At 45.4% G+C, this 12,249-nt stretch overlaps 2 protein-coding genes across 3 annotated transcripts in view; one reads left to right on the top strand and one right to left on the bottom strand.

Annotated features, from left to right (window-relative positions):
• Window positions 1-912: 912 nt before the first annotated feature.
• Fam3a (FAM3 metabolism regulating signaling molecule A) lies at window positions 913-9,451 on the bottom strand. 2 transcript variants are annotated; one of them, XM_085838139.1, is made up of 9 exons: window positions 8,873-9,451; window positions 7,183-7,296; window positions 6,663-6,686; window positions 3,819-3,942; window positions 3,629-3,687; window positions 3,225-3,275; window positions 2,823-2,907; window positions 2,613-2,739; window positions 913-1,622 (listed from the first exon to the last, which is right to left on the bottom strand). In XM_085838139.1, the coding sequence occupies exons 1-9, from the start codon at window positions 8,883-8,885 to the stop codon at window positions 1,527-1,529; spliced, it is 693 nt and encodes a 230-aa protein (XP_085694265.1). In that variant the 5' UTR covers window positions 8,886-9,451; the 3' UTR covers window positions 913-1,526. The 2 variants fall into 2 exon arrangements, with proteins under 2 accessions (XP_085694265.1, XP_085694266.1); XM_085838140.1 differs by having other exon boundaries at window positions 2,642-2,739.
• A 52-nt stretch (window positions 9,452-9,503) lies between these two features.
• The window catches only part of Ikbkg (inhibitor of nuclear factor kappa B kinase regulatory subunit gamma), a 69,505-nt gene continuing 66,759 nt past the window's right edge, over window positions 9,504-12,249 (top strand). The window contains exon 1 of the mRNA XM_029473060.2: window positions 9,504-9,606. The gene's annotated coding sequence lies outside the window, so the exon portion shown is untranslated. The remainder of the gene's footprint in view (window positions 9,607-12,249) is intronic.

The raw sequence follows: 12,249 nt of genomic DNA, 5'->3' as shown, positions 1-12,249 counted from the left end.
CTCCATGAGATCCAGCTGTAAGGCATTTTCTCTATTAGTGATCAAGGGGGAAAGGCCCCTTGTGGGTGGTGCCATCTCTGGGCTGGTAATCTTGGGTTCTATAAGAGAGCAGTCAGAGCAAGCCAGGGGAGGCAAGCCAGTAAGAAACATCCCTCCATGGCCTCTGCATCAGCTCCTGCTTCCTGTCTTGCTTGAGTTCCAGTCCTGACTTCCTTTGGTGATGAACAGCAGTATGGAAGTGTAAGCTGAATAAACCCTTTCCTCCCCAACTTGCTTCTTGTTCATGATGTTTGTGCAGGAATAGAAACCCTGACTAAGACAACTGCCTAGTGTTGGAATAATAGATGTACAAGTACCATACCCAGCCCTACTCTCATTTCTTGAGGCCTGATTTGCCCTCACCATTTTTTTTTTTTTGAGACTTACTACTGAACAGCAACGGGTTGAATGCTTAGAAAGCAGGTTGCCACACTAGGACTTCTAAGTTTATCACCCCTGGCATGGCCACCTCAGAAATGCTTTATGGGATCCTCAAGTTACTATGCCTTGATGTCTCTCATCTAGAAATTCCAAGTTGTATTCTTTCCCTTTTGGAACCAGGCTGCTTCTGCACTCCTGGAGTTATTTCAGTGCCTGTACTGGTTTTAATTCCTATCTTTTCCCCTATAGACTCTCACTGGATTAGTGAGAGGTGGTGAGTTTCCTTGAGTTCCTTTGAACAGAACCATCTTTCTAATCAAATCCATGAGTAATGTCAGCTGGGAGCTATTCTACCTCCTATCTGAGCCACATCTGGCCACAGGGTCTGTTGACAAAAGGCTGTCTGCTTAAGCTCCAAGAGTGTTGCTTGAGCTTCTGGGACTTATCTGTCTTCTCCACACACACAGGACAACACCACCCTTGACTCTCCACTGAGGACATCTGAATACACTTTATTCCACTGCAAGAAATTAGTTTATTAACAAACAGGTCATTTAGAAGGTGAGCCCTCTGACAGACTGCATACTGCCATACACCTTGTGAGGAACTCTGATTGGACTCCAGCTACTTGGGCACTTAAGGCCAGATTGCTCCATTCAGGCTTGCAGAAGTCATCCAATTAGTTCTGATTTGGCTTAAAGGATCACACTGAAAACAGGGTTGGATAGCAGTACAGTGCCTCTGGGAGGGAGAGTTTCTTGAAGATGTCCCAAACTACCCAATACCTGCTCCAGTGAGAGGGGCAAACATTGAAGACCCTTGCCTCTGAGGGGCACTCAAGAAATAGAAGATGACACAGGAGGGGCAGAGGAAGGGGCTGGGTGGGAACTGACTGTGGGATCAGCTTTAGGAAAACAAGGACACAGGTACCTAAGCTCCCTGACAAAATGAAATGGGCCAGCCCTGCAGCACCCATCACCTCGAGGCCACTTTCAAGCCCTAAAGTGTTAGGGAGGGGAAGCCTCATGCCTGGGCATGGGGCACAGTCTCCACCTGACACTGGTGCCATGCTGCCTCCTTCAGTCTGGTTCCAGAGCTCTGCTGTGCTAGCCCGCTATGCTCCTTCGAGGGATACAGCCTTCCATCTCCAGGGCCTCTGGCCAGCCCTCATACTTGTTGGTGTGCTTACTGTTCTTCATATGCTGTAGAGGTTAATAGGAAGTCATGACCTGGCTCTCAGGGGCCAAACACCAGGGTATTCTTCAGTCTGTTGCCCTTCCCTTCACACAGGGAAAATTGGGGATGGCTGCAGTGGTCTATTCTTTTATAAGTGAACTAGGGATGGGCCACCGTGGACAGGAGGGAGTCCATATAGCCCTGGCTTCAGGGAAATGCTGGAAGCTGCTGCCCTATTTGGGATGAAGGGTCTTGGGAGGCATGAGCTTGGGTTGTTTTTGTCAGCCAAAGCAATGGAGAAATCTGTATTTGTTGAAAGCAGTGCTTGGAGGCCTACCTAAGACTTTTTGCTGAGAGCCTCCTTAGGTAAGGATGATGCCAGGGGGCCTCCTCTCTCTAGCATCTGCTAGCATAAACCCTGACTGATGTACCCTAAGAGAGAACCCAGGGTAGGCGAGAAAGGAGTGTGTAGCATAAACTGGAAAACTGGGTTATGACAAGGCTAGGATGGTAGTGAGCATCTTTTTTTCTTTTTAAAATCTGAAACAGTATTTCATGTAGTCCAGGCTGGCCTCAAATTTGATATGTGTCCAAGGATAATTTGATCCTCTTGCCTTTACTTCCACAGTGTTGATATTACAGATGTCTCCCCTGATCAGTTTTATGTAATGCTAATGATTGAACATGGGGCCTCGTGTATGCTAGACAAACACTCACCATAAGTGAGCAATATCCCTGGATTGAGCATCCTGAAGGTGCTTGTAAAGATTTCTTAGGTATACTCTGGTCAATGTGCAATTTGACATTTAAAGACTCCTTAGGTTGAAATATGTACAGGACAGGAGAGATCAAAGTTACTGTCTCTTCCCATGGTGATAACAAGGGGCCAGGCCTCACTAGGGCATAGGTCAGGGACAGAGACCAGAACCCAGCTGGGTAGAATTCAGGGAAGCTTTGAGAAGGGGTGGTCAGGTTGCCAGGGACAGGAGGCAGAGGTGCCAGGTTCTCTGCTGTACCTGCTCAAAAGGGCTCTTGTTCTGCACACCTTTGGCTCCCACAAACACCCAGCTGTCACGGAAGGCTAGATCCTTGGCATTCCTGCTGCCCAGCTCAGAAAAAAGCTTCCTGGTCTCTTCATTCATCCTGTCACACAGTAGAAAGGAATGTGAACTGGAGATTATTACTGTACTGGAACAAGATTGAAGCTGGACTTGGCAGTCACTTACTTGGTAGCTGGATCATCATAGGATGCCACAAACACCAGGGTACCTTCATGCAGTGGCCGGATGAATTTCAAGAGATCATTGACATCTGGTGGAGATGGGCCCACAGAATATGGAGCTTCAGATTCCACCAAGCAGCCCTTCCCCACCAAACAATATTCTTCTAATGAGGAAAACAAAGTAGGGACCGGGCCAGAGATGTTCCACATCAAAGACCATCAGTATGAACACAGACTAACTGGTAAAGAAGCTAGGGTCATCCAGTCACAAAACAGAATCCAGACAGATTTCCCCATCCCCTGTATTTTGTAAATCCAAGGCAATACTTGAACAGCTAAGTGCAAAGACAGAGGGCAGGATTTCAGGGAGAAATATATACAGTAGGTTGCTATGGTGGCCACTCACCTCCAGCCCACATGTCAAAGGCTCTGGCTTCTAGGAGTTCACCACTGACCCCTGTATCAAGAAAAAGATCTGCTGAGCAAGCCGGGACATACCATTTTACTACCTGAGCCTCCAGCCCAGGTTCAAATATGGTGGGTGGCAGCCCTTTCTAGAAGCCTCAAACATGTCCTGTCATCCTCTCATTCACAGAGCTACATCCCATAGAGCCATTGGCATCTGAGGTCCTAAGCATCTACCATTATTGTCACTACTTTCAGCGGGTATTGAATTCTTCTCAAGCCTCCTGGGGAGTGCTCAGAAGCCACCTGCACCTGCATAGGCAGTAATGAAGTGGAGGGGACAGGCCATACCATGGTATCTGCTTCTATAATCTGAATTCTGACCCTATAACATGGTGGACTCACCATTCACCAGGGCGATGTTCAGGCCACGGCCCACATTGTCCTTGATGCTGCTCATGAGCCTGGGGAGGGGGGAGGGAAGAGGATCTCTTGTGGACATATCAGCTTTGCTCTTCCTCACATAACCATCAGCCCTTGGCCTTTATAGACCTGGCCTCAGGTTCCCCTCCCACTTCCCAGCCCATATGCTCACATCTTGTCCTCGAGGCAGATCTTGGGCCCGATGACATTGGCAGCCCCGCTGACTATTCGAAAGCTCAGGTGCTCTTCAGGACAAGGCTGGGGCAGGCCGCATTTGTACTTCCTGGCCCTTGGTTCTGAGTAATGATAGCAGATGTGACCCATATGCCTGGCCCTGGTGTCACCTGAGATCTGAGGGTAAAGGTCAGGACCAGCCACAGGGCTGAAGGAATAGCTACAGAGCATTGAAATGGGGGAGGAGGTGGGTGGGGCTCACACCAAAGATGAGGATGCTTCCAAGTGGTGTGTTGGCAAGGAGCTAGGGACTCCAAGAATTAGATTTTTCTGCTACTGGTAGGAAAAGGGAAAGGAGGTTGACAGCTGGATTAGAACCCTTGTACAACTAGAACAAAGCAGAGGGTCCAGAAAGTCAGGATGGGAGCTACATGAATGAGGCACACAGACCAAAGTAGATGAGCTAAGGTGGATGGGCAGAGCACAGTGCTCTACTAGCCTCTGTATTTCTTCAGAGTAAGGGTGGAGATGACCTCTGTAATGGCTTGAATTATGACCCTATAAACTATACTGGAGTTGGAACTCTCAGTTCCTCAGAATGTGGCTGGGAAACGGGGTCTTTACAGATAGATAAGTTATGATGAAATCATAATGGAGCATGTTGAGCCCTTAACTTAGTGTGACTGGTGTCCTTATGAGACAAAAGCATACAGGAGATGTTGTGAGACAGTACAGGCAAAAGGCAGAGTGGTGCAGTTATAAGATAAGGCACATAGAAGGCTTCTAGAATCTGCAGAGGCACAGAAAGACCCTTGCCTGGAGCTTTCAGAGTGAACAAAGCCCTGCTGACACTTTCATTCATACTCTCAGTTCCAAACATTGTGAGAAAGTAAATTTTGGTTGTTTAAGGCACCTGCTTTATTCTGCTTTTCTTAGTGTAGCTTCAGGAAGCTAATATAGGTTTTGGTGCCAGGAATTGGGGGTTTATATAAACAAATACCACAAATACCTAAGGATGTGAAAATGGATTTAGAACTGGGTAGAGTGGATAAAAGCTAGAGTTTTGAGGTGTACAGTAGAAAGAGTCTGCACTGCTTAAAACAACAAAAACAAAAACAAAAACAAAAACAAAAACAAAGAAAACCCGAAACCCTGTTGGTAGGAATACAGAGTGAAGGCAGGTATGGTACTGCATATCTGTAATTCCAGAACTTTGAAGGATGATGCAGAAGGATCATGATTTCAAGGCTATCCTGGCCTGTATAGTAAGCCTCTATATTAAAACAAATTTAGCAATATGGACAGTAAACACAATTCTGGTGCAAGCTCAGAAAGAAACAGCAATAAAAATTCTTCTGTTAAATCTTTCACTTACATCCCTAAACAAAGTGTTGCTAGGAAGATGAATATTATAGATCTTTTGGTGAGACCTTAGAAGTGAGTCGAAGAAGCCATTATTGGGTGTGGGAGGAAAGCTTATCCTTGTTATAAAGCGTCAATTGTTCTGCTGTTTTGTAGGAGAGAAAGCTTGTAAAATATTTAGCAAAGGAAATTGTCAAGCACAGTGTTAAAGGTATGGTCTGGTTTTTCCTTGCTGCTGCTTATGGTAAAATGAGAATAGAGAACAGTTGGGGAAAATATTAATCATGAAGGAAATAGGACATAAATATATAGAAAAATCTCAGGCTAGCCAGACATATGCTTGTAATCCTAGCACTTGGGAGATGGAGGCAGGAAGATCAGGAATTTAAGGTTACCCTTGGTTTTATAGTGATTTTAATGATAGCCTCACATTTATTAAGCCCTGTCACAAGGGAAGGGAAAGAAAGAAAATGTTAGCCTAATTATATTGCAAAAATTGAGAATGCATGTCAAACCCGTAATTCCAGAATTTGATAGGGTAACACAGGAGGAATATAGAGCTTGAGAGCTACATAGTAAGTTCAAGGTCAGTTTGTATTATAGAGTAAAACTCTGTCAAAAAACCTGAAACATTTTATGGGCTAGAAAAATAGCTCTGTATAGAGTATTTGTTCGGTATGTGTAAGGTCCTGGGTTTAATTCCCAGCACTATAAAACTTTTAAAAAAGCATCCTTTCGAGAGAACACAAAGATGATGGCTGGCTAAGAACTTGCTAAGGAAAGGAAGCACATGATTGTGTGTGTGCTCCTACCTCTCAGAAGCCTGGACTTGAGATAGGATTATACAGAATGGATCTGTGGAGGATTGTCTTGTCTTATAACCTAGGCCTTCAGGAACTGCATGAAAGGCCAGCAAAATTTGTTAGAGATTTATACCAACAGAAATATTGTCAGCCTATGAGAAGAACTGAGATGAGAATACAAGGATGGAAGAAACAAAGGAATGAAAGACGAAAGGAAGGAAAGAAAGAAAGAAGTGAGGGAAGAGAGAAAGGAAGGAAGGGTGGGAGGTAGGTAGGTTGATTTTGAATACAGAGCTAGGAATGAAGAGGCCAAAGAGGGCACAGAGGATGCAGTCACTTCAGTGGGCCTAGAGAATGATATAGAGATTTCTTCTTAGGCCTTGACATCTAGAACTTGCCCTGCTATGATTGGGACTTGCTTAGGACCATGAGCCCCTACTTCATCCCAATGTCTCTTGTTTGGAATGGGAATGTTTTTTCCTATGCCCGCCCCTTTCATCTTCTGATGGTGGCTAACTCATGTACTAGGTTCACAGCCCAGAAGCCTATGATAGTTGGGAGAGGCCAGACAGAGAATGGAAATCCTAGTGGGGCTGGCTGACAGCAGGCAGGGGTGTCACAAAAGGCAGTATGAAGTACAGGTACAGGGGGGAATAGGGAAGGGACAGGAGGCTTACCTGCAGTCACTGAGTTCTCTGGGCCTGTAAGTAGAGAGTTTTTTTCTGTTAGCATGGAGGCCTCCAGGAGCCTCCAGCAGAACAACCAGGCTCAGGGACTCAGGGCCAAGTCAGGCTATACTTGGCATGTTCACTGCTCAAGTTTCAATGATGCCCTGATGTAAAACTGCCTGCTTCAGGAAAAGGATGAATTGGAATTGTAAATAGTGCTTAGGTGACTTGGCACCAGTGACAAGGTGCAAAATCCCTTGTGTGTCTCAGAGCTCAACCAAAAGTCGAAGATGATTAATAATCAATGGAGGCCTTTCCACTCCTTACTCTTACTCTATCAACTTCCACTCTATTGGTTACATTAGGGGTGTTGTTCTCTAGGATGGTTTGTGGGAACAAGGATGCATTTGTGTTAGAAGATAGACCTAGGGCAGCAAAAGGAAGCCTGCCATGAAGGTAATGGGAAACCCAACCACCATAACCCATATTGGGCACCTCTATAGTGAATCAAGAGGATTCCCACACTCACTGGTGAAGAACTGCTGAATTCGAGGAAGGCCAACACCAGGACCACCTAGGAGGATGGTGACTAGGATCCAGGTGAGACCCATAATGATGATTAGGGCCACGATGCGCAGGGGGCCTGCAGGCAGGATAGACACAGAGCAGGACTATCTTAGACATCAGTGAACAAAACTTGCAATAACCCACTACCTCACATGACCAGATCTCCCCTTCTACTTGGGAACAAGTGATGGTACGATTGGAAGGTGGGGGACCAATCGCTATCTACCAGACCCAAAAGAGAGGCTTGAACTTCCTCCTAGTAGACGGAAGAAAGTGAGTTCAAATCTTGAGGCTGCTCTGTTTGGGTCTCCCCAGCAGGTTTGGAGGTGCCTTTTAGAACTCATGCTCTGGGAAGGTTCCATAGCACCAACCTCAGCATCTGGCCTCTGAAACTATCAGAATATTTACAGTTCACCCATCTGCTTTGCCTTTCCTCTTGTTCTGTTGGAAGCTCTATACTCCTTGTAAAGACCAGTCCTTCTACCTGCTTCAGGATCCATCAAGATATCGCCTGTCTCAGATACATTGTGCTAAGACTCCTTTCTATCTCACTTTCTCTCATATTATCAACAGGTCCTAACTTAGTAAGATAAAGATGAAACAGAGCTCCTGAAAGAAAAATCTCATTCCTTGACTCTTCATCTTCCTCTTCTCCACCAAACTCTTTAAAAACTTATATATTCTGGCTTGGGATATAGCTCTGTGGTAGAGCATTTGCTCAGCATGCATAAGACCCTGGCTTCCATCCCCCAGCATAAACATAAAAGTCATCTACATTGTGATTTCTATTACCTCACTCCCCAACTCTCTCCCAAAATTCTTCCAATCTAGTTGTGCTCCCATAACACCAACTAAATAACCTTCCAAACCAGACCACCTATGACTTTCATGATGTCACATTTCTGATGGTCTGTCTGCTCTTTCTTGACACTTCACTACTAGATTCCAGGACAGTACTGCCTCCTGACCCCATTCTCTGGGACTCCCTTTGTTGGTTAGATTGTGTTCCATTACTCTCTCCTCAAAAGGTGTTCTTTTCCAGGCTGCCTTCTCCCATCTTCATACTGTATGGGAGATTTCACCCTGCAGCAATGACACCTTACACCTCCAGCCCAGATCTGTCTTGAACTCATATCCTCCCAGCCAGTTCCTTAATGTCCAATTTGGACTTATCCACAAAGCTGCTACTTTACCAGTTTTCAAATTCTACTCTCACCCCAAACTGTCCCTCCAAGGCACATTCATGTTTGTAGTCCAACTGACAGCAGAGCTGCCACTTAGATCATACCCAACCACAAAGGCACCTAAGTCAGTTCTCTTCTGGCTACATCTCTCTATCTCTACTATCCACTCCTCTCTATCCATTCAATCTCTGGATATATATATATATATATGTATATATCAATCGTTAACTTATATATATTGATTATATGTATTATCAACATCTATCTATATCTATCTCTCTATATAAAATCAATCCTTAACTTATAGTTTGGGAAGCTGAAGTCCTCAGAGGTGAATTTGCTCATAAAATAAGTGCTTGTGCACAGTCATCTATTAATATATAAACAAACCAGTGACCACCCAGGCCTCTCCTAACACAGGCACTAGGACACCTGGCCTCTCTTCAGTTTGCTGTGGAAGCCACCCACCTGCCAACCTCATGTCCACTTCTCCAGCTGGGTTGGGATCTCCCGCAGGTGCACTGTTTGGGAACTGTGGGTTCTGGGGGGAATGAAACAGGAGACAGTAGGTTTGGGGGTGGGAGCAGGGGCAAGTCTGTGCTGGGAGCGATCGGTGCTATGACTTGTTCCTCCAAACACCAGTCCAGGCTCAGTTCCTCGTGAGTGCTGGGAGAAGTCCTGCCTGGCCAGGAGAGCCTTAGGAATCCGTTGCGCCTCACAGTCTGGCTAAGAGTAGACTCCAGGACTGGAGCTTAGCAATGGTTCTTCTCGACCGGGATCCCTCCGGTGCTAGGCCCGGGGCTCAGGTCGATCCGCTCGAGGCTGGTGGCAGAGAATGGGCGGGCCAAGGATGTTGCCTGGTTGTAGGGAGAAGCAGACCGGATCAGGGAGTTACCCAGTTGTCTCGCTCTGCCGGTTAGGTGAAGCAAGGTGAGTCACGTAGAAAAGCTTATCAGGCACGACAATGGCCGCCCGCAAAGGCCACAGCCCACAGGCGTCGCTCCGCCATAGGCCCATAGGCTGTGCTGTGGGTCCGCAGGTCCTCACGGAGGCTCCACCTCCAGACCGGTCTCCTCCCTCTCCTCCAGAGGCTGGGTGGGAGGTACCAAATGTGGCTGTGCACTCCTCTTGTGCTAAAGCTGAGCCGCCTAGCTTCCTACAATGTCACTGCTTCAAGATGAAATCTCCTTCTAGACTTTGAGGTACTATACACTTTATAGTTCATGTTTGCTTAGAACTCTATGTAACCCAGGCTGTTCTCAAACTTGGAGCGATTCACCTGCTTCAGGCTCTCAAATGTTGGAATTACTGGCATAAAACACCAGAGCCCCCATTCCCACTTCCTCCACACGTCCTCTTAGGTGAGAGATGTATTTCTATATTTGATGAGCTGAAGCTCCGATTGTGACTTGATATCAGAGCTTTCATGGCTCATAAGAGGATGGATGTGGGGACACAGATAATGACTTAAGGTTGATATGTGTTTAAGAGCATGGAAGGTTCAGAAGCACATGTGGAGGTAAACCTGAGTCTTTGGTTGCTTTCTTTCTGCTTAGTGTTCTTTCATGAGAGCATTCTGTTTTATGTATCAATCAGTGAAGGGATGTTTGGAACATTGCTCTTGACCCTCATGTTTGAGCCTTTTCCCCTGACCGCCTACAGTGCCAGGGCAGCTGGGCCAGTCCTTTTAAGCTGGATCTATCTGTGTCTCAGGCAGCTGCATTCCTGTCCTTTGACCCAATGCTCTTACTTACAGGAACTCCACTCCACTTCCATAATGCTCCAAAATACAGAAAAGTTTACAGAAGCACTGTTTTGGTTACATTATAGCATTTTCAATTTGGTTACACTTGTAATCTCAGCACTTGGGAAGTGGAGACAGGAGAGGAGGATAAAGAGTTCAAAGCATCCTCAGCCACTTATCAACTTTGAGGTCAGCCTTAGCTGCATGAAACCTGTCTCAGGGAATCTGATGTCTTATTCTGACCATCTCAGGCGTCAGGGATGCATGTGGCACACGTACGTACATGTAGGAAAACTACTTATATACATAAAATAAAATTTCAAAAATTGTAGGAAGCTGGAGAGATGACTCAGTGGTTAAGGGCACATACTGTTCTTGCAGGATACCCGGGCTGGATTCCTTACACTCACATAAGGCAGCTCACAACCGCTTCAGGGGATCTGGCACCTCTCTGATCTCTTCCTCCTCTTCCTCCTCTTTTCCTTTTCCTCCTCCTCCTCCACACACACACACACACACACACACAAAATAATAATTAATTTTTAAAATAAAACATTAAGTAAAGATAAAATAGTAACAGCAACAACAACAAAATGAATATTAAAAAAAATACAGTAGTTTCCATACTGACTGAGTACTTCCTCATAGGCACTCTCCAATGCTTGTGGTCAAGGGCATCTGTAGACCAGGCTGGCCTCAAATGTACAGAATGATGGAATTAAATGCCTTCTGAATGATGGAATTAAAGGCATATGCTAACACACCCAGTCCTGCTACATATTTTTTGAGATGGGAATTTCGTATATTTAACTCACTATGTTTCCAAGGATGTCCTTGGACCTCTTGCTTATACCTACTTAGTTCTGGGATTATAGGTGGAGATCCAGGTCTTTTATGACTCATGGGACAAACTTTTAGTCTATTTTCTCCAGGACTTTGTGTGTGTGTGTTCTGAAAATTAAATGTATGGCTTTTGACATACATATGCCTTACGGCTGACAAAAAAACTTCAGCCCTTTATCATTTAAAATGGACAATTAAAGCTAGGCATGGTAGCACATGCCTTTAATCCCAGTATCCTGGAGACAGAGGCAGGTGAATCTCTGTGAGTTTGAGGCTAGCCTGGTCTACAGAGTGAGTTCCCGGACAGCCAGGGCTACATAGAAAAACCCTGTCTTGGAAAAAATACAATTAAATGGTGTAAATTATATTCACAGTGTTGTGCAGCCATTACCAGTACCTATTCCTATATGTATAGATGTATGTATATGTCTCTCTATATAATTTACATATACATATATATTACATATACATATAACTGCTAATCCTCCTGCTTCTACATGCCAAATCTTGAAATTAAATCCATGACAACATGCCCATCAGGACTTTTAGATTTATCTATAATGTCCTAATTCTTTTTTCCCCCTATCATTTGTATGTGTCATATGTGTGAATGTAGATATGTGTCTATGTTCTTATATGTTCAGTGTAGGTATGTGTACTGGGGCACATGTGTGGAAAGGAAAATCCCAAGTGTTTATCACAACCTTCCACCATGTTTTTTTTTGGGGGGGGGCAGGGTTTCTCTGTGTAGTCCTGGCTGTCCTAGAACTCACTCTGTAGACCAGGCTGGCCTCGAACTCAGAAATCTGCCTGCCTCTGCCTCCCAAGTGCTGGGATTAAAGGTGTGTGCCACCACTGCCTGGCTTGGAGCAAATTTTGAGGTTTAAAAAGCCCATGCCAATCCCAGTTAGCTCTCTCTGCTTCCTGTTTGTGGATCAGATGTAATGCTCAGCTACTGCTCCAGTGCCATGCCTGTCTGCTACCATCCTCCCCACCATGATGGTCATGGATTCTAACCCCATGAACCATGAGCCCCCAATTAAATATTTTCTTTTACAAGTTGCCTTGGTTATGGTGTTTTGTTACAGCAATAGAAAAGTAACTAAAGGGCTGGTGAGATAGCTCAGTGGGTAAGAGCACCCGATTGCTCTTCTGAAGGTCCAGAGTTCAAATCCCAGCAACCACATGGTGGCTCACAACCATCCGTAACGAGATCTGGCACCCTCTTCTGGAGTGTCTGAGGACAGCTACAGTGTAC

The sequence above is a fragment of the Mus caroli genome, unplaced genomic scaffold (assembly GCF_978045245.1).
Source record: "Mus caroli unplaced genomic scaffold, Mus_caroli_1 scaffold_5, whole genome shotgun sequence".
Classification (NCBI taxonomy): domain Eukaryota; kingdom Metazoa; phylum Chordata; class Mammalia; order Rodentia; family Muridae; genus Mus; species Mus caroli.
This window is presented reverse-complemented; position numbering and strand designations above follow the sequence as displayed.

Excerpts from the sequence above, each read along its gene's own strand:
- Fam3a (XM_085838139.1), bottom strand. Across the intron at positions 3,276-3,628 it reads GAACATCGCCCTGGTGAATG|GGGTCAGTGGTGAACTCCTA; the intron begins GTGAGTCCACCA and ends TTCTTGATACAG. Across the intron at positions 2,740-2,822 it reads TATGATGATCCAGCTACCAA|GATGAATGAAGAGACCAGGA; the intron begins GTAAGTGACTGC and ends ACTGTGTGACAG.